This window comes from Brachyistius frenatus, unplaced genomic scaffold (genome assembly GCF_029030835.1).
Source record: "Brachyistius frenatus isolate BFR_SWC_R1_liver_20210118 unplaced genomic scaffold, ASM2903083v1 Contig_111, whole genome shotgun sequence".
In the NCBI taxonomy this organism is placed as follows: Eukaryota; Metazoa; Chordata; class Actinopteri; family Embiotocidae; genus Brachyistius; species Brachyistius frenatus.
The window spans coordinates 34,886-58,601 of record NW_027210710.1 but is presented as its reverse complement, the minus strand read 5'-3'; the positions used below and the strand labels follow the sequence as shown (position 1 = coordinate 58,601).

The 23,716-nt window shown below is 44.1% G+C and overlaps 1 protein-coding gene across 1 annotated transcript; it reads left to right on the top strand.

Moving 5' to 3' along the window:
- Positions 1–278: 278 nt before the first annotated feature.
- On the top strand, positions 279–20,216 carry rbpjl (recombination signal binding protein for immunoglobulin kappa J region-like). The gene is made up of 14 exons (XM_069712712.1): positions 279–347; positions 710–803; positions 5,264–5,414; positions 9,033–9,167; positions 9,620–9,690; positions 9,821–9,936; positions 11,047–11,224; positions 12,930–13,067; positions 14,047–14,159; positions 15,663–15,803; positions 15,885–16,040; positions 16,538–16,641; positions 19,021–19,326; positions 20,132–20,216. The coding sequence occupies exons 2-13, from the start codon at positions 743–745 to the stop codon at positions 19,322–19,324; spliced, it is 1,668 nt and encodes a 555-aa protein (XP_069568813.1). The 5' UTR covers positions 279–347; positions 710–742; the 3' UTR covers positions 19,325–19,326; positions 20,132–20,216.
- The last annotated feature ends 3,500 nt before the right edge of the window (positions 20,217–23,716 follow it).

Genomic DNA, 23,716 nt, shown 5'->3' with positions numbered 1-23,716 from the left:
CACACACACACACACACACACACACACACACACACACACACACACACACACACACACACCAGATAACAGGTCCGCAAACATGAAACCCTGCAGACACGTTCATATGTTTTCCAGCGTCATACTGCAGACCGACTGTACGTTGCCGTGGAAGCGCTTCATCTTCATCATCGTTTCGCCGACTGATGGACATTTGACGTGTTTTAACTCGGCGAGGACGATCGGCGTCGCTGCAGCATGCGCAGCTTCTGATTGGACGGAAACTGAAGCTGCACTTTGGTCCAGAATGAGAAGAACAACAGGAGCAGCTTAACAAGAAGAGAAACTACAGGACGACAGTTCAATTTCAGGTCAGAACCGCGACGAGAAGACATCATTTGTTCCTATTAATTTATTTTTATTATTAAACTGATTGTAATCAACTGTCTGAAAGTCGCTGGAAGCCTCGACGTGTTGTCCTCCGTCCGACTGATTTGTTTGTTAATTGCATTTAGGGCGAGTTTACACAGGTAGTGAACAACAGCAGCAGAGAAACATCTGATTTCAGCAGACCATCAAATGGCAGCAGGAGGCCAACGTGGAGTTTAGTCGACAGCTGCCTGAGATGAATTACGCAGCTCTTGGACTCGGTTCTGGCTTTGTTCTGTTCCCCCTCAATGATACAAGTGCTCGTTCACAGTTAACCCCGAACTTCTCTTATCTACAAAAGCAGAGTGACCATGGACCTGAGGAACGCCCCGTCCTAATGTCAGCACAGGCCACGCCCACCATGGAGGAGCTGGACATCGAGGAAGGTGGCGTGAAAGGTGAGATTATTATGACTCTTTTTAAATACTTATTTTAAAATGGAGTTGGAGGCTGAGGCGGCTGCAGCTCCCCCTGCTGGCCAGAATGAAACAAAACGGAAAGAACTTGAATAATTATGGATAATTATAAAAAATTTACAAGTTGCTGTAACCTGACTGCACCACAGGCCTGTCAATCAAACAGACACGCCCCCCAAAAAACATCTCTTTTTGAAGTTTATTTTCTAATGAATGAGGGATTATTTTCAGATGATGTAAAACACCATGATTTGTTGGTTGGACCACTAAACGTACGATCTCCTGCATGTTTATCCTCAATTCTCCCAAACTCATAAACATGTAATGTTATTATTCATAAAAAAGTTTAAATCTTTTGAGGTGACATCTTAATGTTTAAAACCTCCAAAAAGAAATAATTGCTCACAAACGAGTTTAAACGAGTCTTCAGTGTGAAAAGAAATTATTTTTTTGACCTTTTTCCACAATTCAATCAGTCATCTGAGTCGTGGCCCCCCCGATCACCATCCCACGGCCTCCTGCTGGGGTCGTGACCCGGAGGTTAAGCACCAGAGACAGGTGACAGATATTTCACCGCGCTGCTGACGTCCTGTTGGAGAATCTCTGAGCCTCGGTTTGTCCAAAGGTCGAGAACGAGTCGACCGAGGCGGGACTTATTAAAATGTTTGGAGGTGTTAGAGCAGCGAGGTGTTGAAGAAACATCTGCATCAGCTGACTGGGGGAGAAACACGGCGTGAACAGCGAGCGCCTGCTGCTGCTGCCGTCTGATGACTGATGGCTCAAACAGAAATACAGGAAACACTTCTGTCGAGTCTTTACGAGAGAAACTTTGATTTTGTGACCAAATGTGTTATTATTATTCTGATTGAAGACGACCCGACTCGGCAGGTAGAAAGACGTTGAAGCCACAGGTGAGACAGGAAGATGTGGAGACAGGAAGTGGAGGCAGGCAGGTGAAGTCGTGTCACTTACATATGAACTGTAGTTTCTGTGCAGGTTTGATTGACAGGTCGGATTCACACTGAGAGGAAAACATCTCAGTTCAGAGAGACCACATGTTCATACTGAGGAAGAGGAGGAGAGAGACAGACAGGATGGAGGAGACAGACAGACAGGATGGAAGAGAGAGACAGACAGGATGGAGGAGACAGACAGACAGGATGGAAGAGAGAGACAGACAGAAGGAGGAGAGACAGACAGGATGGAGGAGAGAGACAGACAGGATGGAAGAGACAGACAGACAGGATGGAGGAGAGAGACAGACAGGATGGAGGAGAGAGACAGACAGAGAGAGACAGAAGAGAGAGACAGACAGGATGGAGAGAGAGACAGACAGACAGGAGAGACAGACAGGATGGAAGAGAGAGACAGACAGGATGGAGGAGAGAGACAGACAGGATGGAAGAGAGAGACAGACAGGATGGAAGAGAGAGACAGACAGGATGGAAGAGAGAGACAGACAGGATGGAAGAGAGAGACAGACAGGATGGAGGAGAGAGACAGACAGGATGGAAGAGAGAGACAGACAGGATGGAGAGAGAGACAGACAGGATGGAAGAGAGAGACAGACAGGATGGAGGAGACAGACAGACAGGATGGAAGAGAGAGACAGACAGGATGGAGGAGACAGACAGACAGGATGGAAGAGAGAGACAGACAGGATGGAAGAGAGAGACAGACAGGATGGAGGAGACAGACAGACAGGATGGAGGAGAGAGACAGACAGGATGGAAGAGACAGACAGGAGGAGGAGAGAGACAGACAGGATGGAGGAGACAGACAGACAGGATGGAAGAGAGAGACAGACAGGATGGAAGAGAGAGACAGACAGGATGGAGGAGAGAGACAGACAGGATGGAAGAGACAAACAGACAGATGGAGGAGAGAGACAGACAGGATGGAGAGAGACAGACAGATGGAAGAGAGAGAGATGGAAGAGACAGACAGACAGGATGGAAGAGACAGACAGGATGGAAGAGAGAGACAGACAGGATGGAAGAGACAGACAGGAGGAGGAGAGAGACAGACAGGATGGAGGAGACAGACAGACAGGATGGAAGAGACAGACAGGATGGAGGAGACAGGAGCAGACGTGTGCAGTGAGACGGGTGGAGTGCTGCGTGTGCAGTGAGACGGGTGGAGCGTCGGAGCGCTGCGGTCGGTTCTGTAGGTGGTTCTGTTTGATTGACAGCTGGAGCCTACAGTGAGATGAAGACACAGCACTTCTTGTTAGGAGCTGCAGATTAGAACCAGATGTTCACTCTGCTACTGTTAGCACTTTCACTGACTGCACCACTGTTTCACTGCCTGTCTACCTGCCCGCCTGTCTCACCCTCTCACTTCCTCTACCACTCACTGACTGTCTCACTCTCTCACTTCCTCTACGACTCACTGACTGTCTCACTCTCTCACTTCCTCTACGACTCACTGACTGTCTCACTCTCTCACTTCCTCTACGACTCACTGACTGTCTCACTCTCTCACTTCCTCTACGACTCCCTGACTGTCTCACTCTCTCACTTCCTCTACCACTCACTGACTGTCTCACTCTCTCACTTCCTCTACGACTCCCTGACTGTCTCACTCTCTCACTTCCTCTACCACTCACTGACTGTCTCACTCTCTCACTTCCTCTATGACTCACTGACTGTCTCACTCTCTCACTTCCTCTACCACTCACTGACTGTCTCACCGTCTCACTTCCTCTACCACTCACTGACTGTCTCACCGTCTCACTTCCTCTACCACTCACTGACTGTCTCACTCTCTCACTTCCTCTACGACTCACTGACTGTCTCACTCTCTCACTTCCTCTACCACTCACTGACTGTCTCACTCTCTCACTTCCTCTACGACTCACTGACTGTCTCACTATCTCACTTCCTGTACGACTCACTGACTGTCTCACCCTCTCACTTCCTGTACGACTCACTGACTGTCTCACCCTCTCACTTCCTGTACGACTCACTGACTGTCTCACCCTCTCACTTCCTGTACGACCGACTGCAGATCGACCCGAAGTTGCTTCCACAAAGAAGTTAAAACTTAAACTTTGATTTAAACTTGAGATCGAGATCTCGTCTCGTTCTCAGAAGTCTCAAATCAAACTAATCTGTCTGAATTCTGATTTAATTTTTTCTGCTTGAGTCCATTTTAATGTGAAATGTAATTAAAAGTGTGACAACACACGGGATAACTGTCCTTTAATCACCACAACAAGTCAGCCAACCACAAGTAAAGAGCTCCTCTCTTTTTTCTTTTTGTCATTTGGTGCCTTTCGTCAGCAGGTGTTACTGATTGTTACCATGGAAACAAGGCTGGACGCAGCGTGGTCCACTTACAAACTAATGCTTCACATCCAAACCACAATTAATGAAGTTTTAAATTCTTATTCAGACCACAAAGTTTTCAATTATACAATTTGAAGACGTGTTCATGAAAAACACACAATGACTTTAACAACCTTTGAGCTGCTTACGGAGAAACAAAAGAAAACAACTGTTCAGAAAGTCGAAGTGTGAAGCTGCCTGACTTCATATTAGACCAATGAAGATGGATCCAACTCAACAGACCAGCTTCAATATCCATCTCCTGTCTCACTGTACTCAGTCTGTCTGTCTGTCTTGGTGTCTCTCTGCTCAGACGGGCTTCCCCCTGAGCTGTCTTTCTCCCTGAATGCCAGCTTGTTACCGTCTGCACAGAGAAGTCACCTCCAGGCAGCCAGTGTGAACCCAGAGCATTGTCCTCTGTCTCCCCTCCTCACACTCACTCACTGTGGGTTCCTTCAATGAAACCCCTTCAGTTCATTTCATTTCAAACATTTATAGCGGCACCAGAACTGTTCAAAAACAACAAGAAGTCAAAGAAAGCCAATCAATGCTTTTACCAACAACCCAAACTAAGTCACTCACAGCTGAGTGGGACAAATTAACTCTCTCAAACAAACCTAAATGTGCTTCAGGTAACTAATTATTCATTGATTTGTACATAAAATGTCAGAAAACATCGAAAGATTTAAAGTTTGCAGTTATTAAAGACAAAGAGAAGAAGTCATTTATCACATTTTCAACCCTGAACACACTCAGATTACTCAAATTATTAGTCAGATATCAAAATAGTTGCAGATTGATTTCATTTTGATCTACCAATCAGTTACACTAATGGTTTTAGCTTTTTTTGGCTCCAGTACACCGACCATCTCTAATTATCATCTCTATCACTTGTGCTTTGCTCAAACGTCCAGTCCTGATCCAGTCTGCACCGCAGTGACCCCTGCACACGTTTCACTTAAAACACGGTTTAAATCTTGAAGCATTTAATGTCAGACTTCCGTTTGTTCACGTTAATATCTGATGCTAAAGTGTGCAAACGTTTCGTGTTTTTTTTCCTACAAACTATAATGATTCTTAAATCGATCTGAAAGTTCCTTCTCGTCCTTCCAGAAACCCCGATGCACCAGCCAGGCTTCTCCCAGGCAGACCCCGCTCTGCTGTACCCCCCTCCCCTGTCCCCGGACCCGCTCAGCCCGCTGACTCACCTGGGGACGCTGCTGACCGGACACGACGCACCGCGGACCGCCGGAGGATGGGAGAGGTAAAAAAGGGGTAACAAAACAAAAAAAACTCCCGAAACTCTCTCTGTGTCCCGGGTTAGGAGAGGAGAGGTGACGGGTTGCTGTAGTTTATCCCAGAGCAGAAGCTCACCGCGCCGTGAGGAATGAGCGCTTGGACGTGAAAATGCGTGAAGGGCGGAGGGATCGCTGATTACCTGCCGGAGGTCTTTTACTCAGTGCTGGAATGAGTTGCTGGAGGAATGGTGTGGAGGTATTAAAATGCCAGGAGAAGTATTCGGGGAGGAGGAGACCCCGCCCCCCTTTTCCTTTGAAATCCGAACAATGGGGAGAGCGTGGAGAGGTTTGGAGAGGTGAGGAGGGCCGTGACGCACGGAGCTCACCGTGGCGCACGAGACAGGGGAGCTCTGACGAGTCTTTGACTCTTTTCTTTTTCTCTTTTGTGGCCCGTAAATCCCATATAAAGATATTATGTTAGCTATTGTTGATATATTGGTATAAATTGTGATCATCTGCAGCCAGACGTCACATTTCAATCAAACTCTTTTCTGTTCTTTATCCTCAGATTTGTATTCAGTCACAGAAATCTGGTCATCCTGTAAAACCTCAACACAGTGAATATTATCAGAAAACAACCAAACATAAGAAAATATATCCACCGGGATAAAAATTGACTGAGTCAACGATTCCCAGAGCTTTCAGCTACAGAGCAGGTCTCTTCATCAAGTGGAACTACAACAGATGAAGACTTTATTACAGCAGATGATTTTCAAAGTCAAAAAAACAAGTCAGTCATCAGCTGTAAATCTGCAGAACTTCTCTCACAAACTCTGAATACTTTTTCCTCCATGTTTTTGTTTTATATATTCTGAGGAAAAGTCCCCATTGTAGGTGGACAGTAAGTAAACAGATGGTTGACTATTATTATTTATAACTGTGTAGAATCAGTTATGTAGAACTGATGGAAAAACAAGCCATCGTGAAGCAGGAAATGTTCGATGAACCCATCAACCTCTTTAATACCTCTGACAGGAGGAGGAGGAGAAGGTCTAGACGTTTACCGTTGTCGTGACAACGAAGGTGGCGGAAACCTAAAGGGAGTCGTAACTTTAACGCACAAATTAACACCAGCATGCAGGGACAAGTTTAGAAAGAGGCTTTTCATCATTTTGAATCCATCAGGGTTTTTTTTTCTGAAGAATGAGCTGACACGAATCTATTGGAGCTTTTATTTTGAAAAACTGTCGCAAATTCAGATTCGCTGCCAGTTTGAATAGTTTTGATGCAAACTATAAATCCCTTTCACTGCTGGTAACTAAAAAGAAGTCACCAGTTAGTGTTCGTGAGTGAACTCTGGTTGTAAACGGGACTTTCCTGCCGTCCTTCAGGCGACGACTGAGGTGACAAAGGTTTCAGAAACTTTCCTCTCGTCCAGTTTTACAGCTTTGACTCGAGCTCACAAACTGACCTAACGATGATTGTAGTCATTACGACTCTCAGCCTCTAACAACCAGAACGACTCCTGGATCAGGAGGTTTTAGAGGTGAAAGTGCCCCCCTCCTCCCTTACGCACACGCGCACACACACACACACACACACACACACACACACACACACACACACACACACACACACACACACACACACACACACACACACACACACCCACGTCCTCTTGGTCTTCAGTCCTCTCTGTGTTCCTGGTGTGAAATACCAGAAGGTCTGAGCCCCTGACCTTTGACCTCTGACACACACACACACACACACACACACACACACACACACACACACACACACACACACACACACACACACACACACACACACACACACACACACACACACACAGCCATTCAACTGTGGACTGAGGTGTCGGTGGATTTCCGTCTAATATGAACCGAACGTTCAGTTCTTACAAGGAACTTCCTGCTCTGGTCTGAGATCAGCTGACCGAAAAGCCTGACGGAGGGAGGGAGGGAGGAAATGTGTATGAATGGGCTACGAATGTTTGTGCTGGTGTCGGAGTCGTGTTTTGCCGCAAGTAGCCGTAAAACGTAGACGTGATTAAAGTTCGGAAAAGATTTCTTTGAATAAATCCATGTTGCTTTCACGGATCTCCTGGGAGAAATGTTCTGGCTTCCACCCACCGTCACCTCCCTCTTCAAGGCCGGTTATACCAGTGTGCACTTTTCAAACACTCGGCCCCCTCTAGTGGACTGACGGGTGTATTACTACGCTTTGGTAACAGGTTGGATTACAGATACTTTGAAGGAATCGTTCGATGTGTTGGGAAACATGTCGATTGCTCCTTTTTTTTATTTTATTTTTTTAAATTTTGCCGAGTTGGATGAATTTGCACGTCTGCTAAACTTAACGTGGCCGAAACGCTGGAAACAACATCCACAAAGGAGGAGCGCAAAAATATTTAACATCTTATTACGTATTTAATTTGTACAAAAATAAGAACAATTTATAATCATTTTGTTAATTAATAACTTTCTCCTGCATGAATGTTCCGTGAAATTACTAATATTGACACATTTATTCATGTTTTATGTTCTCATACTCTGAACTTTGCATTTTTTGTTTTGTTTTGTTTTGTTTTGTTTTGTTTTGTTTTGTTTTCATCAGTCACACACTGGATTTTCAGAGTCCTTCCTCGTCTCCTCCTCCTTTTCCTCTTCCTCTCATCCTTCTCTTCCTCTCCTCTTCATCTTCCTATCCCTCCCCTCTTCCTCTCCTCTTCATCTTCCTCTCCTTCCCCTCTTCCTCTCCTCTTCCTCTCATCCTTCTCTTCCTCTCCTCTTCATCTTCCTCTTCCTCTCCTCTTTGTCTCCTCCTTCTCTTCCTCTCCTCTTCCTCTCCTCCTTCTCTTCCTCTCCTCTCCTCTTCATCTTCCTCTCCTCTTCATCTTCCTCTCCTCTTCCTCTCCTCCTTCTCTTCCTCTCCTCTTCATCTTCCTCTCCTCTTCATCTTCCTCTCCTCTTCCTCTCCTCCTTCTCTTCCTCTCCTCTTCGTCTTCTCCTTCATCTTCCTCTCCTCTTCCTCTGCTCTTCCTCTCCTCCTCCTCTTCCTCTCGTGTCGACGGTCTTCATTATGAGTAGCATTCCAGGCGGCGGGCCCCGAGGTCGTAACTCCTCATTAGACGGTCACAGCGGAGGGAAACAGCAGCGTTTGTTAGCGGAGCTGCTCGACTCGTTGTGTCGGCCACTAACCTGCTGTTCAGCTGAACATCTGAGATCTGAGCACACGGAGACGGTTTCTAACCACCAACACAGTCCACTTCTCTAACTGAGGATTATATGATACATCTGTCCACATTAAAGACAGCAGAAGCACATGAGGAGAAAATATATCAGTTTAAAACCTTTATTTATTGAACTAAAGGATCAGACTCCCTTTGATGTCCTCTTTTTTAGAGTAAATTATATAAAATCGCAACTTGATTTATATATATATATATATATATATATATATATATATACAAGAAGTTGATACTGAGCTGATAACTTAATTTTTTTTAATTGCATATAAATTAAGTGTCAATTCAGAATCAAAATAAAACGCAATAAATACATAAAAAAAGCAGTATTCAACTCTGTTAGTGGTGTTTGTGACTGACAGCGTTCTCGTCCAATCAGGAGGGTGGACCTGGGGTTTCAGGGCTGTCAATCACTGGGAACGACGAGGGAACCGGAAAGAGAAGCTCACGCCGACCAGAGCGTCGTCATCCTGCACGCTAAGGTCGCCCAGAAGTCCTACGGCAACGAGAAAAGGTTCGCCGACGCTTTTTCAGACACTCGGTTCAACAAAGATGCAGCAATGAATATTTTAAACAAACATCTGTGACTCCTTCAGATTTTACAAGATGCATCGAACGGTTATTAGTTTACTTATTTGTTTTCTTAAGTTCATTGAATTCTTTAAAGTGTCATGAAAAGATTGTTGATCATAACTTCCTAACGCACAGATAACATATTCAGATTGATAGTTTTGTCCAAACACTTTCCAAAACCTCCAAAATACAGAGTTTACTTACAAATAAGGTAAAACATTTTTTGGACAAACTAATATTTTTGCTTTGAAAAATGACTCAAACAATTGTTGCATATCAGATTAATTGCTGTTTAATTGTCAAGATAATTAATCAACTGGACATTTGACTGATTTGAATCAAATAAACATAAAGAACGTGTTTGAACTTTTCTTCTGTTTAAACTCACTGCAGGTTCTTCTGTCCTCCTCCGTGTGTCTTTATCAGCGGTCACGGATGGAGAGTCTCACAGGACCATCTGAAAGGTGAAGAAACAAGAATATCGTCCAATTTACAGGAACATCTTGAACAGTTTGTAAAGCTTCCTGCTGTCTTTTTCATCCCCGTGTTGATTTACCGTCTTCTTTCTCCGTCTCTTCTGTCGTCTCCGTCCAGCGGACGGTTACGGAGACTCCGTCTACCGCCTGTATGGTTACATGTGTCTGGACAGCGCCAGTCAGTCGCAGGCCGACACTTTCAAACTGGTGTTCGATGAGCAGCCGAACTCCAGGGTGAGTGTGATGTGATGCCATGTACACACACACACACACACACACACACACACACACACACACACACACACACACACACACACACACACACACACACACACACACACACACACACACACACACACACACACACACACACACACACACACACACACACACACACTCACTCTCTGCTCTGTTTTATTGATCCGTCCTTCGCTGTCAATCAAAACTCCTTCGATGACAGAAACAACAATTTTCTGAAATTGAACCTGGTGTCTGACTGGCTCATCCTCTGAGTTCCTCTGCAGGCAGCAGGTGTTCAGTGATGATGAGAATATCTTCTCTGGACCCTCCGGCAGCGCTGCTTTAAAACAGACATGATTCTGTGGTGGAAATCACTGCGTGGGGTTAAAAGATTTTCTGTTTGCCAAAAATGTGCCCCAAAATCAAACGTTTCTCGGCTCCAGTTTGAGGTTCGTGATGAAATCAGAAATGTTCACATACCAGAGGTCTCTAAAAGCCTCTGTGACCCTCTACAGGATAAAGCCGGTCTGGATGATGGATGAGTTTAACAGGTCAACTTTAATGACACTGCGTTCCCTAGCAACCCTGGAGGCATCCTGAGTGCTCCAAACACCGAGCTTCAGCCTCACGCTTCTTAAACTTTAGGATTTCTGTGTGCAACCGGAGGCGTATTAAAGGGAAATTCCACCAATTTTCCACATCAGAGTGTTTTTATAAGTGTTGAGTACGACTGCATAAAGTTCTGCAGTTATAGAAGAAGAATATGCAGAATAAAAAAAGAGGTCTTTTCTCCTCGTGTTGACCCAGACGACATCACCTCCTTTATTTCAGCGCTGTTGACTGAACATACAGACGTGTCTGTAAACACATCGTATGTGTTCACCGGCCTCTCGCTTATTTACCCTCCGAGAGAAAACGTCGGCCGGGTTACCTTTCAGACGCTAGAAAAAAAAAAGAAGTACAAGTTTGTCCGTCAGTAAAAGAGTTATTTATAAGAACAACAAACCTTTTAATTACAAAGAATTTGAAACATCCTCTGACTCTGAAAAAACGCGCTTCAGCTCAGGGTTTAAATGAAGTTTCTCCGCCGGCGTGTCTCTGCAGCAGATGTTCGCCTGCGCCAAGTCGCTGTTCATCTCCGATCAGGACAAGAGGAAACACTTCTGCCTGCTGCTGCGACTCTTCCTGGGCAACAGACAGGAAGTGGGTTCCTTCCACAGCCGGATGATCAAAGTCATCTCCAAACCGTCCCAGAAGAGGCAGTCCATGAAGAACGCCGACCGTGAGTCACTTTCATTTCAACTTTTTTTTTTTTTTTTTTTTAGTCCAACATTTCAAAAAATTTGTCAAATTTGTAACATTTATTTGTTTCCGACTTCAGTAAAAAATATAGTTACAAAACTTTAGAAATTAAAACCAAAAGGAGGAAAAGGCCTCAAACAGTTTTGGGGGCGTGTCTGGTTTGATTGACATGTCTCCGGTGCAGTTAGGTTTCCCCTATACAGTAGGGGGGTGGGACATAAGCTCCTCCCCGAGCTCGTCCAAATATGGTCATTTCTGGCTCCAAAAAACCAAGATGGCGACGACCGAAATGCACACCTCTCTGTTTTCTTCATCACATCAAAATAATTTAAAATGCCAAAAAAAAAAGTATTTAAAAGAACTCGTAAATGCAGCTGTAGAAGTGTGAATAATGAGACATGTAAAATACTGCAGTAAAGTGCGACAACGTTTTGGAGATGTAACGTTTCTCTCCTGAAACCTCAGAGTCAGGTGGTCCGTGTGATTGACAGCTGGCTGCTGCATGACACGACTTCCTGTACTGTCGGGTCACTGCAAGTCACAGGGTCAGTTTTATTCAGTCATCCAAAACCTACACACACACACACACACACACACACACACACACACACACACACACACACACACACACACACACACACACACACACACACACACACACACACTAAAACAAGACATCAACCTGACAGCTGAGACAGCAGATCAGGTGACATCACATCGCTCAGGTTACCGTGGGAGACCTGTGTGTGTGTGTGTGTGTGTGTGTGTGTGTGTGTGTGTGTGTGTGTGTGTGTGTGTGTGTGTGTGTGTGTGTGTGTGTGTGTGTGTGTGTGTGTGTGTGTGTGTGTGTGTGTGTATTTATAGGTTCTGACCTGATTTCAAGGTTCAGATTAGAACCAGCTCTATTCTCTATTTCAGGGCTTCGGGTCGGTTTCTGGTATTTAAAGTCAGTTCAAGGTTTCTGTGTGGAAAGTTTTACAAAAATAAAACCTTCATGGATTAAAACGGTATATTAGAAAGAGTCACGAGTTGAAGTTCAGATTCTGTCCGTCACCATCTTGCTAGTTTGGAGTGGTCGCCCCCCAAAAACAGGTCTTCTTGAATCTTCTTTTCTAATGAATGAGGGATTATTTTCAGATGGACCTCCAGAAAACTAATAAGAAGGAGTGACTTTAGCTAACAACACCGAGATAACTGATGGACACATTTTATTCACTTTGGATTTGATGAGAGAAGTTGAATGGGAGTCTATGGAGCCGGAGGCTTTTTGGAGCCGACCTCTAGTGGCACTCGCTGGTATTGCAGCTGAAGACACTTCTGGATCAGAACCATTTTACAGACCTGAAGCTACGAACTCTTTTACATAAAGTCTTTGGTTAAAATACTGAGTGGCTTTAAAACATTCAAAGATTTTTCAAAGCAGAGCCAACAGATGGTTTCATGGTTTGGTGAATGTATTCTGTCAATGACGGTCCTCACAAAGATAGAAGTACAAACGTGTGTGTGTGTGTGTGTGTGTTTCACTGGTTGCAAATGATGCATCAACCAATGCACATTCTGAGATCCTGCAGGAGTGTGTCCTCACAGTGTGTGTGTGTGTGTGTGTGTGTGTGTGTGTGTGTGTGTGTGTGTGTGTGTGTGTGTGTGTGTGTGTGTGTGTGTGTGTGTGTGTGTGTGTTTTCCAGTGTGTATCTCGTCCTGCTCCAGAGTGGCTTTGTTCAATCGTCTGCGCTCACAGACGGTCAGCACTCGTTACCTCTCGGTGGACAGAGGAACCTTCATAGCCAGCGCCAGACAGTGGACGGCCTTCACCATCACCATGGGTAAATGTGTGTGTGTGTGTGTGTGTGTGTGTGTGTGTGTGTGTGTGTGTGTGTGTGTGTGTGTGTGTGTGTGTGTGTGTGTGTGTGTGTGTGTGTGTGTGTGTGTGTGTGTGTGTGTGAGAGAGAGAGAGAGACAGCTTGTGTGTTAACTCTCCAGTCTATTCAAAGCTTCCTATTCACACACAAACACATGTCCTGTATGCTTCAGAGGTCCCGATGTGGTCCGTCTGTGATTTGACTGAAGATCAGAAATGTTTGTAGAGTCCAGATGGTCCATAAAAACGTCCTCAAAGAAGCCGAGTGGCACGTTCTGCTGATGCCCGTCCTCCCGGGCGTAGACCACGGGTTCATTTTAACCAATCGGCATGCGCTGAAACCGACACTCTGCTCACTGCCCGAGTTTCCCCTGAGTACAACGTCTTTCTAAAACAGTTTTAAATGGGAGCAACACGTTTTTTTTCTGTGCGACGAGATTTTTCATCATCAAAAAGACACTAAAACAGTGATGAAAAGTGGGATCAAACCGTCCCCAGACGGCCACCCGGCATCACTACAGTCACTGTGTGAGCCTTTTCCCTCACGCTCGTCTGCAGGTTGTTTATTTAACACGGAGCTCGACGAGCACGGACCTCCCAGCACCTAGACCTAAACCTCAGGCATCATCTATCAGCACTCTGTCCTCCCCACTGTCTCACACACACACACACACACACACACACACACACACACACACACACACACACACACACACACACACACACACACACACACACACACACACACACACACACACACACACACACACACACACAGACATCGACTGTCTGCTTGAAAAAGAAATGATTGGAAACGATTAAATAAAACTGTAATAACTTTAATTGCAGACATTACTCCACAGAGTGTGTGTGCTGCAGTAGAAGTATGTCATTATTATGTATAAACAGGTAATGTGTGTGTGTGTGTGTGTGTGTGTGTGTAGTGGAGGACCAGCGTGCCGACCACGGCGGCTTCGTGCTGAGCGAAGGTTTCATCTGTTACGGCTGTGTGGTCCAGTTAGTGTGTACCGAGTCTGGAGTCGCTCTGCCTCCCATGGTAACACACACACACACACACACACACACACACACACACACACACACACACACACACACACACACACACACACACACACACACACACACACACACACACACACACACACACGACCATGTTAGACTTGAGTATCTCCTTCACGCAGCAGAAAGAAACTGACCAACAGAAACCTGATCTGAAGTCGGTGCTGCAGGATTTTATTCTTATTTTATGAGACTTCTAATTTTTATTGAATTTCCAGAAATTTGACCCAAAAAACAAGAAAAGCAGATGAACCAACGTCAACTAACTATGACATGAATATTAGAAGTACTTCTGCAGTCGGTGCCGTTAAACCTCTGCAGAGAACAATGACCTGATGTTTAGAAAGAGCTTCGGTCAGTCACAGATCTAATCTGGCTCTCAGCAGATGTTTCAACGACCTGTTTGATTTGCTGAATCTGTTTTCTACATCGAACTCCTGTTGAGACGAGTCGAGTCGTCTGACGTCCTTCAGCTCATCTCAGGAAATGAAAACGATTAAAAACGAGTCTTTCAGGCGATCCTGTGAGTTCCCTGACCTCCGCTCTGATCCAGCGTGGCCTCCAGATGTGCGTCTCTCTCTCTCTGCAGGTGTTGCGTAACCTGCTAATCTGAAAACTGCTGTTAGATTTCCTCCCGTTGAAGTTAAACTCTCAGCAGCGTCCTTCACGTTTCGCTGAGCGGACGCTTTAACCTGCTGACGGTGGAGGTTTACTGGACCTCCGTATGTTCTCGTGGTGGAGACTCGGTGGAGATCTGTTTTTCCTGCCGAGTCGTCGTCGTCGTCGTGACGACCTGCTTGGCTCTGATTCTGGGCTGCGGTCGAAGTTGAAGGTGAAAGCTGGATCAGCACACTTCAGTATGAGAAACACCTGTTTGATGGTGTGTGTGTGTGTGTGTGTGTGTGTGTGTGTGTGTGTGTGTGTGTGTGTGTGTGTGTGTGTGTGTGTGTGTGTGTGTGTGTGTGTGTGTGTGTGTGTGTGTGTGTGTGTGTGTGTGTGTGTGTGTGTGTGTGTGTGTGTGTCGTCCAGAACAGACCACCTGGTTGACGAAGCGTCTGTTCTCCTTTTTTAGAGTCTCATTACTGACCTGTGAGCTCTTAGATCCTCTAATCTTCAGAAACTGGACGTAAACATGACGTTTGTAGTTTTCTGAGATCTGATTGGTGATTTTTATTTGTGGAATGTGTCTGAAACAGAAAGAGAAACCTGTGAGCTCTGAGATTTCACCACCGTCTGCTTTCCTTTGTTTCCGTTTGGTGTGCCATGTGTTCAACGGTATGATCTTGAGATCGACTGAGATCGATCAAACGGGCCAAAAACTTGAGCTCAACATCTGCAATCAAACTTCTCAATCCGTCTCCTTGAAGAAAAGTCGAAACGAGTCTTCAGCTTCATCTCGAGTCATCGTGTATCAAACATTAGCGTGCTAACCTGCTAAATGGAGATGGTGAACGTGGTGAACGGGTGTTTTTGTCACCAGGTGATCCGGAAGGTGAACAAGCAGCACGCCATGTTGGACGTGGACGAGCCGGTTTCTCAGCTCCACAAGTGCTGCTTCCAGTTCAGAGACGATCCTCACGCCTTCCTGTGTCTGTCCAACGACGCCATCATACGCTATCAGGTGACACTCCGTCCGTCTCCTCTTCCCTTCCCGTGTTTCTTCCTCTCCAACATCTTCCTCCCTCCTCTTCCTCCCCTCCAGGCTCCGCCCACCGCCAGAGACCCCAGCAGGGTGGTGCTGAACGACGGGTCCTGTTGGACCATCATCGGCGTGGAAACGGTGGAATTCACCTTTAATCAGGGACTCGCCTGCATCCAGACACCCGTCAGCCCTTTTCCTGTCATCACCGGGTTAGAGGTGAGTTTAGAGAGACAAAGACTCAAAGACAAACTACAGAGACAAAGACACAAAGGCAAACTACAGAGACAAAGACTCAAAGACAAACTACAGAGACACAAAGACTCAAAGACAAACTACAGAGACACAAAGGCAAACTACAGAGACAAAGACTCAAAGACAAATTACAGAGACAAAGACACAAAGGCAAACTACAGAGACAAAGACTCAAAGACAAACTACAGAGACACAAAGACTCAAAGACAAACTACAAAGACACAAAGGCAAACTACAGAGACAAAGACTCAAAGACAAATTACAGAGACAAAGACACAAAGGCAAACTACAGAGACAAAGACTCAAAGACAAACTACAGAGACACAAAGACTCAAAGACAAACTACAGAGACACAAAGACTCAAAGACAAACTACAGAGACAAAGACTCAAAGACAAACTACAGAGACAAAGACTCAAAGACCACGGTGAAACCACCACTTCTGGCTTCGTGTCCCTGCAGGTGAACGGCGGCGGACACGTCGGCATGCTGGAGATCCACGGAGAAAACCTCAGTCCTCATCTGAAAGCCTGGTTCGGAAACATCGAGGCCGAGACCATGTTCAAGTGAGTTTGGAGGAGGAGGAGGAGGAGGAGGAGGAGGAGGGGAATAAACAGTTCAACACGGAGAGTCAGACAGGTAGGAAATAAATATCTATAAATACAAAGCAGACAACAGATTTAATCAGAGATTCGTTCCTCCCCGACTGAACGACCCAGAAACCAGGAAACTTCCCGTAAACACACGTGTGCTCCTGAAACCGGCTTCAATCAGCGCCTGTGAACACGCCACACACGACATCAGCACTTTATTGGCATGTTCCCTTTCAAGGAGGCCATGTTGGAAAAATACTGTCTGTCAATTAAAAACAAAAACATTCTTTAAATACAACTGGTGAAACACGATCTGCATTTTAAAGGTAAAATCCAGCTGTTTTTTTTCCAGTTCTGTTGTTGGATCACGTGAATAAGTCGCGCTTTAAGTTTAACGGGGAGACGTTTTGTTTACGGGCGTTTCGTGTTCTCCTGCAGAGACACCAGCTGTGATGGAGCAGCACAATGAAAAGTTTCAGTCTCGTTGAAGTAGCGAGATCTCTGAGGACCGCTCGTTAAAGTCGGACCTAAATATCACATTTTTTTATGGTATTTTCACGTAAAAAAATATTAAGTGGCGCTTCTAGACTGAATGTTATGAAACCCAAATTATATTTCACTTGACTGAGATTTTAAAAGCAGTTATTTCAGCTGTTTTTTGGAGGAATTTCAATAAAAAACTGTCTGAACCTTTAAAACTGTACGATGTTTCAGAGACGTCTTATTTTCAGATCAAATTAAATATCCAACTTACTACATTTAATCAATACTGAAACTTGACTTAAATTTGGAGGAATGCTCTACAACAAAATACATGACGGCTTTAAATCCATTAAATTAATTTTGATTTGTTTGTTTAGTCTGTTAAAACACCTGAAGTGTAAAAAGTCTCGTGGTTTCCTTTGTTTCCACAACTTAAGTTTTATAAGTAAATCACAAAAGTGTATTTTTCTAAAATGCTAAATTATTCCTCTAAATAGACTCAGCATAGATTGTTGTGATTATTTATTAATCTGCACATTAGTTATTTCAGAAATTGTAAAAAATAAAGTTGAGGAAGCTCTTTAGGTGTTTTTATTTTGTTAAAACGATATACTGTTTAAATTTTTTTTATTTATTGTTTCCTGGTCTGACGTGTAATACCACTGACGGCCACTAGGGGCTGCCCAAAAAACCCTAAAAAAAACTTACAATAGACTGCCATTGAAAAAGCATCAAGTTAGTGATGTTCAAATTCATAAAATGACCACAAAATAGCTGCAGATTAACTTTTCGTCGGCTTACTGATTAACCAACTAATTGCTTTATGGTTTTATTACCTTTTTTACTTCCTCATTTATTGAGGACAAAAATTCTGTCCATGATTGGAGAAAGAGGACGAACACTTCAAGCTTTCCTTCGTGACCTCCAGTTCTCCTGAACTCCTTTGTTTCGCCGCGTCCATCATTTTCTCGGAGGTATAAAGTTTTTCTGTTGCCGTCGGACGTCAGCGGGAGAAATCCTCCATCCTTTAGCGCCGAGTCGGCATTTTACAGGAGGAACCCCTCTGACGTCAGAGTCCGCCTCAGATCCCACACCTGAAGTGCTGAGGCATCGTTAAGTCAGACTCTCTGCTCGCCACAGGCTTCTGCAAATACACCCCCTCCTCCCCCCACCACCCAACCTCCCACCTCCTTCTCCTTCTTTAAGTTTGAATACCAGTCATCCACAATGTGCTGTTTGTACGAGGAGCTGCAGCCAATTAGCAACCTGATCCCTCACAGCTACACGAGGTATGGAGGTCTGAATGAAAGCCGGCTCAGAGCGTCTGTTTAGTCTGACACATAATCGGATCATTATCTACTTTCAAAGTTTACTTTTTAGCTTGTTACTTTTCTGTTGTTGCTATTTTTGCTCATTAACTTAAAGTGGAAGTCTCAGAAAAGCACAAAAAAGGTGTAAATTATTGACGATAATTACATTTACTTTCATTTCATACTTTGTTTTGTTTGTTCTGTTTCTGAAAAGCACTTTAAATTCAATCACCGGATTATTTCAATTATTTGGAGCATTTTAAATCTACTGCTTTTGTTTCAACTAAGTTTTTCTGATTCATTATTTTTAACACAACAGACACAAAGAAAAATGTGCATTAATTATTAGTCATGTAGATGAATATTAGTCCAGCGTTTACTCTTCTTTTAGCTGCTGGTTTATCATTACTCATTTTCCTTTTTTTATCTATTTTTTTTAATCTATTTTTATACATGCACACAAGCAAAGTAAAATGTCAGCATAATTAATGAACTACTAGCTCTGTTTGGTTTCCAGCGTCTCATCTCCTGTCTTCCTCCTTCCTCGTCTTCCTCTTAGGTCTCCCAGGTCGCTGCTGTGCGTCGTCCCCGACGTCTCCGTCTTCAGCGACGGCTGGCGCAGCCTGCGGCGCGTCATCTCCGTCCCTCTGTCCCTCCTCCGGCTGGACGGCCTGATTTATCGCACCTCCTTCAGCTTCAGCTACACCCCCGAGCTCCAGCTGCCTCCGTTCCCCCGGGCAACGGCGGCGGGAGGAGGGAGGGGGGAGGGGGGCGCGGACGGAAGCCCGGAGGGAGACGTCCTGCTGGAGACCATCCATCAGGAGTTCACCAGAGCCAACTTCCACCTCTTCATGCAGAGTTAACGGTTGGTGGACTGATGGTCACATGACGATCGCTGGTGTCACTTCGTTTTGATCAAACTCAAAACGTCCTCCGTGTCACTCTCATCGGTTCAACTTCGTCTCCTGGCATCAATTAGACTAAAACAAAAAAATGATCTTTGTTCATTAAAGTTACATATTTATAACTTTTTACAAGAAAAAAAATCCCAATAAAAAATGATTATAATTTAAAGATTTTTAACTTCATTGAGATATTTTCAGGCTGCACTTGTTGTTTGTGACTATTTTAATCAGCAGAGCTGGAAAACATGAACACCAGATGCTGACCCTGACCTTTGACCTCTGGGAAAGCAGGCAAGCCAGAAGAGACTCCTGCTGCAGAGTTATGAATTATAAAATACATTAAAATATAAAACTGCCTTAATACAGTTTTCCAGCCAGTTTCTTTCCCTGTGAGACGTTCTGTGTACGACGTGCTGAGCGTCTCTCTGGGGGCGAAATAAAACAGCCACGAGTGGAAAATGAACTCTGAATGCCTCAAAAAGAAGGAAAAAAAATGACTCGTATGGATGAACGCATGAAGGATGTTTTTATTTTATTTTCTGGAGGGTTTGAGAGCAGCGAGAGAAAACAGAAGTGAAGCTCTGCTGCTTCTGTTTGAGTCGAAATTTTAACTCTGAAAGGATGGCAGCTTATCTGTGTGTGTGTGTGTGTGTGTGTGTGTGTGTGTGTGTGTGTGTGTGTGTGTGTGTGTGTGTGTGTGTGTGTGTGTGTGTGTGTGTGTGTGTGTGTGTGTGAATGTAATTGTACATAACTGTAATAATTCAGGTGGGTTCAGCGGTGAAACTGCAGCTCGACTCCCGGAGGAACTTCATGAGTTCAACGACTCCTCCAGAGGTTCAGAAGATGGAACAGACTCAACATGCTTCTGGTTTACTTTCAGTTTAGACGAAACTGTAACTCAAACTTTAGGTTGTAACTCAAACATCATAAAATAAACTCTCAAATTGAGCAATGGAGAAACAGCAGTGCATATTTAGAAAATATAAATTAAACAGGTCTTTGTTGTTTGTTTTTAAAAATATCAAATCTCATTAAATTGTTATTTGGTATCAGCAGTTTAAAATAGGTTTGTGCTTCTACTTTATTTGGTCTTAAATAAAAAAAAGTAAAGCTTTAGGAAAATATCGTGGTTGGGGTTACAATACATACGTTACAATACATACGTTACAATAAGTACGTTACAATACGTACGTTACAATACGTACGTTACAATACGTACGTTACAATAAGTACGTTACAATACGTACGTTACAATACGTACGTTACAATACGTACGTTACAATAAGTACGTTACAATACATACGTTACAATACATACGTTACAATAAGTACGTTACAATACGTACGTTACAATACGTACGTTACAATACGTACGTTACAATACGTACGTTACAATAAGTACGTTACAATACATACGTTACAATACATACGTTACAATAAGTACAATACGTACGTTACAATACGTACGTTACAATACGTACGTTACAATAAGTACGTTACAATAAGTACGTTACAATACGTACGTTACAATAAGTACGTTACAATAAGTACGTTACAATACGTACGTTGCAATACGTACGTTACAATAAGTACGTTACAATACGTACGTTACAATACGTACGTTACAATAAGTACGTTACAATAAGTACGTTACAATACGTACGTTACAATACGTACGTTACAATACGTACGTTACAATACGTACGTTACAATACGTACGTTACAATAAGTACGTTACAATACGTACGTTACAATAAGTACGTTACAATAAGTACGTTACAATACGTACGTTACAATAAGTACGTTACAATACGATACGTACGTTACAATAAGTACGTTACAATACGTACGTTACAATACGTACGTTACAGTAAGACACAAATAAGACAGAAGTGCTAAAAAAAACATCACTACGAAAGCATTTTGAGGAAAAATCAGATTCGATATTCACTGGAAACTCATCGACTAATTTTATTTTTAATTTATTACATATATCTGATATGTATATTATATATATGTGTATTTTCTTTTGTGATGTTCTGCTGTCCTTTGAGGACTTGCCGTCTCCCTCACACGTCGTCCCTCCAAACTCTCCTGTTATTGTAACCCGCTTAATTAAAGTATCCGGTTGCAGCAAAAACTCAACAAACCAACAAAGCCCATTTCTTTCTGTATGTTTGATCTTTGGACGTTATGAGTAATTTAGTTGGTGGTCAAAAAAAAAACCGAAACGCTCTTTTGTTCCAAGCGAGTGAAGCGTGAGCTAACGAGCGGCGTGACGGGACCCCCCACGGTGCCGCCGGGCCGCCCGGTTGTAAACCACCTTGTTCATCCGCTGCATGCTTCTCACTCTTAACTTCTCGTCAGCTCAGACGTTCAACCCCGTAAAGTTCTTTCTTCATTCGGATCAGCTGTTTTTCAGAGTCCAGGCAGAGTTCAGTCAACAAGTCACCTGATCGACATTCATCTTCTGGGACTTTTCAGACTCTTGATTGTTGAGCAACTTTAACACCATCTGAAAAAAACTGTCTGTGAAGCGTTCATGTTTTTTTTGTCTGTGTGTCCAACATCCGTGTTCAAGTGTCGTCTGTCTGGCCGTCACGTCTGCTTTCTTCAGGTGCAGTTATCCCGACGTGGATCTCGGCCCCGCCCACTTCCTGCTGCGATGGATCAGGTGTGTGGAGGATTAAAAGGATTTCTTTGACAGTGGATATTATATTTTGTTATTTATGTCTTCACGGATGGAGACAGGAGGTGTGGATGTGACATGCAACGTAGGTCGAAGTATAAACCTCAACTTTTAAGCTGGTAAATACTGAATGTGTGTTTTTGCAGAAACGTGTTGCTGCTGCTGTCGATGAAGAGGTGAAAGCTGAAGTTCTTCCTCATCCAGGTTTGATCTTCTCTGGTCTTCGTGCTCACGGTTTGCCGTCTCCTGACTTCTCCATCCACCCTCGTTCACCTCTTAAGGACAGCGTCCTGCAATTGTTGTCATCTCAAACAAACCAAAGAAAAAGCAAAAACTAAATACTTGAAGTATTATTGTTGGAAATGTATAAAATCCAGTTTAAATCCCTGAATTGAACCAACCGGGAGGCCTTCACCTTCCCTTCGCACCTCACGTGTCCGACTCTCCGAGGGGGGAACAGGACGGCATGTGTCTTTCTCCCCGCGCTCTTCCTCCCTTCCTCTTCCTCATCATTAGCAAGACAAACATGTGTGAGGGAGAGGAGGAGGAAGGAGACGGGCAGAAAACACAAGACCGAGCGGTCTGTCCGGGCTCCTTAATCTCTATCATGTGGGAGCAACTTCAAACTGAGAGATTCACGTGTCCAGAAACCAGCGGCGGCCACGTCGGGCCTCCGAGCCGACGGAGGAGAAGCCGTATGAAAGGACCCATTCTTAGACTCCATCTATAGGAACACACCCTCATTCTTCATCGCAGCCCTCCACCTCCACCGCTGTTACGTAAAGTAAAAAGAGTCCGATGACTTTAAAGCCTTCACGCTGAATGTGGTCTTTCTTTAGCAGCTGAAAAACAGGCTGTCATCACAGAATCAAGGCGCTCCGGTTGAGGATTGTTTTAACATTAAAGACAGGCTGCCTTTCTTTCTTATTTAATATTGAATTACAGTGTTCATTTATCACCAAAATCTGAGTTGTAATCGCAAAATGTGGGACGGATTATAATCCTAAATGTGACAGGTTGTCTATCAACCTTTAATTTGATGTTTTCATATTTATAGCAGCTTTTTTTTCCTGTATTGTATTCGACATGTTTGTTTAAAGTAGCAGCTTCTTTATAATCGTGTTTTTTGTGACCGCTGGTATGTGAACATTTGTGAGTGATGTCACCACGGAAACCTGAAACTGGAGCAGAGAAACATCAGATTTTGGGTTGAATTTTTGAGGAACAGAAAATCTTTGACGACACGTTCACTCGGCGGAGAAGAGGAATTAGTGGAAATCACCGCATGGGCTCAGGAACACTGTTTTTGTTCCCCCAAACATTTGACCCCAAATCTGCTGTTTCTCTGCTCCAGTTTCAGGTTTCCATGGTGACATCACTGACGTTAACGTGTGGAACTCGGTGAGGATGATGAAGAGACGACACTCTGAATACGTCCTGATGAAGTTTGTAGCTTCCTGCTGATCCGTGTGCATCATGAAGCGACTTTACAATCACGAAATCACGACTTCTGAACGCCGGAGCGACTCTTCACGAAACCTTTAACAAACCTCTACGATGTACGACGGGTGAACTTCCAATAAACTACGTCAGAGGTGCAGCAGCATTAAGAACCTGACCAGAGAGGAATCTGTGAAACACCAGCAGCAGCAGCGTTCACCA

Excerpts from the sequence above, each read along its gene's own strand:
- rbpjl (XM_069712712.1), top strand. The coding sequence starts at position 743 with ATGTCAGCACAGGCCACGCCCACCATGGAGGAGCTGGACATCGAGGAA. Across the intron at positions 14,160-15,662 it reads GAGTCGCTCTGCCTCCCATG|GTGATCCGGAAGGTGAACAA; the intron begins GTAACACACACA and ends TTTTGTCACCAG. Across the intron at positions 15,804-15,884 it reads ACGCCATCATACGCTATCAG|GCTCCGCCCACCGCCAGAGA; the intron begins GTGACACTCCGT and ends CCTCCCCTCCAG.